Source organism: Neovison vison, chromosome 3 (genome assembly GCF_020171115.1).
Source record: "Neovison vison isolate M4711 chromosome 3, ASM_NN_V1, whole genome shotgun sequence".
Classification (NCBI taxonomy): domain Eukaryota; kingdom Metazoa; phylum Chordata; class Mammalia; order Carnivora; family Mustelidae; genus Neogale; species Neogale vison.
This window is the reverse complement of record NC_058093.1, coordinates 26,863,177-26,869,176: the sequence shown is the minus strand read 5'-3', so window position 1 is coordinate 26,869,176 and position 6,000 is coordinate 26,863,177. Positions and strand designations below refer to the sequence as shown.

General features: G+C 47.0%; 1 protein-coding gene across 1 annotated transcript in view; it reads right to left on the bottom strand.

Moving 5' to 3' along the window:
• Nucleotides 1–2,051: 2,051 nt before the first annotated feature.
• The window catches only part of XRCC5 (X-ray repair cross complementing 5), an 87,025-nt gene continuing 83,076 nt past the window's right edge, over nucleotides 2,052–6,000 (bottom strand). Inside the window, exons 20-21 of the mRNA XM_044241568.1 lie at nucleotides 3,053–3,127; nucleotides 2,052–2,282 (exon numbers count right to left, since the gene is read on the bottom strand). Coding sequence (XP_044097503.1) covers nucleotides 2,268–2,282; nucleotides 3,053–3,127 — 90 coding nt within the window. The 3' untranslated portion in view covers nucleotides 2,052–2,267. The remainder of the gene's footprint in view (nucleotides 2,283–3,052; nucleotides 3,128–6,000) is intronic.

Sequence of the window (6,000 nt, the reverse complement as noted above, 5' to 3'; positions counted from 1 at the left end):
GGGGAGTCCCCTCCTTTATCTCCACCTCCTCTCTAAGTCAGTATGTGTTGGTGCCACAGAAGACCAAAGGTGGCAGGAATGATGGCCTGTGACTTCCGACCGCCACACAAACCTATCATCTGTGGGACGGCGGAGACGATCCTGTATTACCACTTGCTGCTCTCTAGGTCACAGCGGGCAGAACGCCAGGGAGTTCTCCAGATCTGCAAAACTCGTCTCAGGGAAATGGGACCTCGGGGCGCCCAACCGGAACACCATGCATGCCGTTCCTCACGAGGGTGTGCTCTGACCGAAGACACACAGCCCGTACACTGTGCCTACAGGACATGGATTCAGGCACTGCGTGGCTAATTTTATCCTTTCTCTCCCTAGCGTGTTAAACTCACCTCTTTCTTCAGGTATTCAGATAATTCAGGTAAAAGTGAGGTTAGAGAAGCACAAATTATCCCACAATGCACAACACAAATCAGCAAGTATCATATCTAAAGGACTAACAGGATTCAAACTCTTCCCGGTCTGAAGGGCTGGAGACAGAAGGGCTGTCTCCAAGAGGGAACTTCGCAAACTGCCAAAGACCAGTGATTCAATCTTATCAGGCCATACCCACTGACCTCATTCATACCCCCAGGTGGATCCGATGAGCATAATACAGACTTTAGAGTACAAAGTTTTCCCTCTTCATACGAAACGGTTCAGATCTGTCCAAGTCACAAACATCTCCTGGGCTCCAACCACGCAACTAGACAGTAAGATACAGATGGCATCCTTCATGGGGGTTGCTTCAAATGGTCACCTGGGTATCAAGATTGACTAAGGTGGGGGCACCTGGGTGGCTCAGTTGGTTAAGCAGCTGCCTTTGGCTCAGGTCGTGATCCCAGGGTCCTGGGATCAAGCCCCTCATCAGGCTCCTTGCTCAGCGGGGAGCCTGCTTCTCCCTCTCCCTCTCCCCTTGCTTGTGTTCTCAAATAAATAAATAAAATCTTAAAAAAAAAAAAGACTGGCTAAGGTGTGCACAGTATTGAGGGGGTGTCCTAGAGGTGCAAGTGAACCACTCCTCTCTCAACTCCGCTGACTAAACAATGTTCTGTTGTGGAGGGTTGTTTTTAAGCAATGCATAGAGGGTCTCTAATTCCCAGCACAGCATTGAAAAATTCTTTCGCAGATGATTCATAATGAGTGACAACCATTTATTTATACTTATATCCAGCCATTTATACCTTTAATATAACCTTTGCAAAATGAAGGGAAGCAGTGACCGTTTACAGGGGTGCAGAGGATAAGGGAGACAGGGCACCGTGGAGTTTGGGATACCAAGGAAGGAGTTAGAACTCAGGGAAGGAATGAGGTCTGGGGGGACAAAGAGGGGTTTTGCTATTTTCTTATTTTAAGAAAGGAAACATCATCCAGACAGAGTGGAAAAGAGACTCAGGTAGAAATGGAAAAGAATGGGAAAGTAAGGAAGAAGAAAGGAAGAACACAACCATACTTTCTCTCTGTGAGACTGGTAAGTAGGCAGTAATGAAATGATAAAATCCTAACTAGGGGGGTGAACCTCTGCATTTTGTTTTCTTTTCTTTTTTAGGGTTTGCTGATATGTCAGAGGCTGGGCCAAAAGGCTGTCGTTTCTCCATGAGAGCACTGCCACAGCTCAACACGTGGGAAAGTGGTGCTCCCCCCTCCCGCCCTGCTTAAGGAAACCACCTATACACACAGCTGATGTAATGTGGGGACTCAAAGGCTTAAAGAAAAAGAGAGAGCCAGCCCTTAGCCATGATTTCCCAAACCCACCCTTCTGCTGGTAAGAAACTAATGGCACCGTTGGATCAGCACCGTTGTCACTGCCGCTGGAGGATCCGACCGAGGACTCCACCTCTGGGGGAGAACTGAGGAACTCACCAGTGACATGCCATAGCTGTGGACAAGACAGCTTCATGGGGGCCGCAATCCTCACCAACATACCAGGTGAGGAGGAAATCCATTTTCCAGAAACTTCAAAGTACGGGCATTATACACTGAGATCAATAAAGACCACAAAAGAAATAATACACCGATGAGAAAATAACAAGGATTCTTTATAAACGTGTATGGGATTGAAATTATCCCTTATATATGTAAATATTCATTCCAGAGAATTAGGAGAGTCACTTCCACATGACCTATGGGGACCATCTCCAGAGCTTCCCGTTCCCCTTGAAGGGCTTCCTCTGGACAGAGCTCCCAGCGTGATAGCGATGGCAACTCTCGTAGATTCCCCACGCAGCCACGACCTAGATCAAGTCCAGCTGTGAACAAAAACAACACTTTGAGAAAGGAGCCAACGCTGGACCACTGCCTCTCCGGTGGGAGACCACTTAACAGCAATGGCTGTCCTCACCAGTGCCAGAGCTGGGCTTGCGCACCGACTCGCTGCTACCTATCGTAGGCATTAAATACCAAGTCTCTCATTACCAGCTAAGGATTTCTCCACAGAAGGACTGAGAGTGTTTACTGGAATCAGCTGTCACGTGAGGCCTATAGGCAGGACGTCTCCACCAGTGAAAGATGGATACAAAGCCAACACTTACACTGCCTCCCAGGCACCCAGATGTGGCGTGAGAAGGTCCAGAAACCCCCAAATGCCTATCAGCCAATTTTGTTTACATTAAGTTAATTGAGAACATTCAAGAATTAGGCTTCTGAAAGGCTGTTTTTATTTGTCAACCCACACAAACTGCATGTTGTATTGCTTATTTGGGTTGAGAGCAATTTCAGTAAATTATGACATTCTGCTACTAAAGGAATGGCCTCGCCAGCTCTTTCCAGTCCTTCACAGGAGAGGATTAAGCTGAACGAACAATATAAGCGAAACCAGAGAGCACAGGAATTTCCATTATGAAATTACCTATCTGATTAAATTTATAATGGCAATAAATAATAGTGGAGGGAGCTTCTGGTGTGTCAGCAATTAAAACCCAAACAAGAAACAAGTCCACGGTAAGCAGCGCTGTGGCTGTGTTTATGGCTCGGGCGATGTCAATCCAGAGAACACCTGGTATGTATTAAAAGCACTTACTAAATCATCCACGTCACCACCTTCTGCAAATACGGCTGCTGTGTCTCCTTTTGGATTTTCTTTAGGCTCCAGGAACTGTGAAAAGAAAGTCAGGGACACCACAGTGACATTTTTGCCTCTTTGGATGGAGGGCACTGTCTCCTAGCAGCGCCACAGGCAGATCTAAGAAGGACCACTCATCCCCAAAGTGTCACTGCAATGGCTTCAAAGAAACCACGCCTTCCTCTGGCCCTGGAGGAGAGGAAGGATTTTGAAGTTGAATAGCCCACACTCACTCGTCACCAAATGAGTCACCCACTCCCTCTTGTGAAGAGGGAGAAAACAACATGGCTCGCCAAGGCAGTGACCCCATGGAGGGCCCATACCAGGTGCAGAGGACACCCAATATTCCCATTTCTGCTTCCACAGGGGATATGTGTGCTCATTAGGGTTAGGAACACAACCAGACTCCCCAAACCAGTATGTCTTGGTCTCTCCTGAAAGGAGGCTAAGAATCAAGTGTTTGAACTCAGCAATTAGAATCTCATTCCTCAACTCTACCGAGGACAAAAGGAAGGACTTCCTGTAAATGATGTGAAACACAAAAATGGGGGAGCTCTTAGGAGGTTGGACAATTCCTTTTCTGGAAATCCTTCAAATAGTGTTAGGAAATATATGAAAAGGAAGGTGGATGAGGAAGTTTCTAGTGCATGCTTCTGCTCAGCATTAGTATTCAAGACCTGGAGCTTCTAAAGAGCAGATATGCAGAAAAGCAAGGGCCTTGAATTGAAGTTTGCAAGGATCTAGGGATGAATTTCAGGTTTTGAAAGGGTACTGGGTGCCCTTGAAAATCATCTGAACACTTCTGCTCTCTGTCCTGTCCCTCCAGGAAATAGCAGTGGGGTCTCCTTTCCTCAAGGCATGTAGTCACTGCATATAAGAGCTAGGTTTTTGTGAGCGACTTATCTAACACCCGAAGGTGATCTACCTTCCGGTATCTTATCTGAAATGGCAGCAGAGCCAAACCTGAAGGAGTGTTTTTAAAGGGGTGAGCTGGAAGGGGGGGCATCCTGCTCCCCGTCAGCATTCCTCAGGGTCCATGTGCACGGAGCGTGCACACAGTGAGCCAGCTTTCCAGCCCCCCCAGCCCCCTCTGCTCCCCCACAGCTGCCTCCACCCAGGATGGAAAGGTGTAGTTCCACTCGCTACCTCAGCATGAAAACATGGCAAGAACTGCCTTCCCTGTACATTCCTGTTATGATACAATGGACACCACTGAGGCCTCTGAAACCTCAAATAGGTTAAAATATGTCTCTGATGAACCGTGAACTCAACTCTCTCCTAATCATTAGGCTCGAGTGCCACAAGTCTCAGGAAGCCAGTGCTGCAGGGCCTTCTGTCCCTCGTGTCCAGAAACTCACACACAGGGAACAAGAGGTGACAGTAGAGGCTGTACTGGCAGAATTGGAACCGTGGACATGGCCGTAACAGTTTGCTTTTGACTCAACCTCCCTCCTGGACTTTGTTTTCCCTCAGTCAAAACTACCTCACCATTCATTAACTACAGTTTTGACTGAGAGAGCAAGGAATTAACCTTCTTCTAAGGACATTTATGGATCTCTCCATAGCCCTTGATGACCTTAAATTGGACCATGCCCAACACTAGGAATGAATGGTATGAGAGGCAGGAAAGGCGAGCAAGGGGGGTGGAGAGGTCTAGTCAGCAACAGAACTGTAAAGGAGCTTCTGTATCATTAATCCTATTTATTTACTTTGGCTGATGATTAATAAAGATATCTGAAGGCCAAGTACAGATAAATTATTCACACATGTATTTGCATGTGGTGTATGTCTAGAGATTAAACTCTGGTTCTAGCCTAGATTCCAAGATATCTAGGAAACTCTAGATTGTGATCCTAATTATCATTAATAAAAGTGGTTTTACTTTGTTCTTTTTTTTTTTTAAGATTATTTATTTATTTATTTGACAGACAGATCACAAGTAGGCAGAGAGACAGGCAGAGAGAGAGGAGGAAGCAGGTTCCCTGCCCAGCAGAGAGCCCGATGTGGGGCTCGATCCCAGGACCCTGGGATTATGACCTGAGCCGAAGGCGGAGGCTTTAACCCCCTGAGCACCTTCTGAAGACCGACAAACTCCCTGGGCTCGGCAGTTCTGCCGTCCACCACATCCTTTATCATCGCTGGTAAGAGGAGGCATGGTAGGTCCCAATCCAGGAAATCCCTAATGTTTCCTGGCACACAGCCTCTACAAGCCCCCAACTCCATCCCCTCCTCACCGCACAGCCCCTTTCCCAGCTGCCAGATGAATGAGGACAGGGCCGTCTGCACAGTGTGACCGTGCTACATACAGTTAAACACAATGGCACATACTGGAGACTAGGCTAAGGTCCTAGGAAGGCAGGAGCAGCAGCAGGCAAACTCTCACTTCCATCAAGTTCTAAACATCTGCAAGTGATTTTCCTGGCAGATCTGCTCTGTACTTCTGTGTAAGCAAATGATGGCTAAGAGCTGGGCTGCCATCCGTTATCTCCTCAAAGCCCCAGGCAAGGCTGATCCCTTACACATATCACTCCTCTTCATCAGTTTTTAACTGCAAGTAATTTGCAGGCTGTGCAGTGTGACGGGAAGCTAGAGATACAGCAGAGAATTCAGTGGCTGGCCTGCTTTCTCAATAAAAGCAGCAGATTCTCTGAATGCAGCAGGAAGGGGCAGGAGCCAGTTCTCATCTTCTCTTGTGTTCTTTCCCTCTGCAATGCTCAGAAGTCGAGAACAAACAGAAAGGACACTTGTGTGACACACTCCTCCTTCCTCAAACCATCAGGATTTACTTGGGGTTACCAAGAAAGAGTGTCCTTACTTGGAGAGCTTTATAAAATGGATGAACTATTACTTTGCAAGCACACTAAAGTACGATCCTGGATACAAGCAGAGAAACTAAATTTCTATAA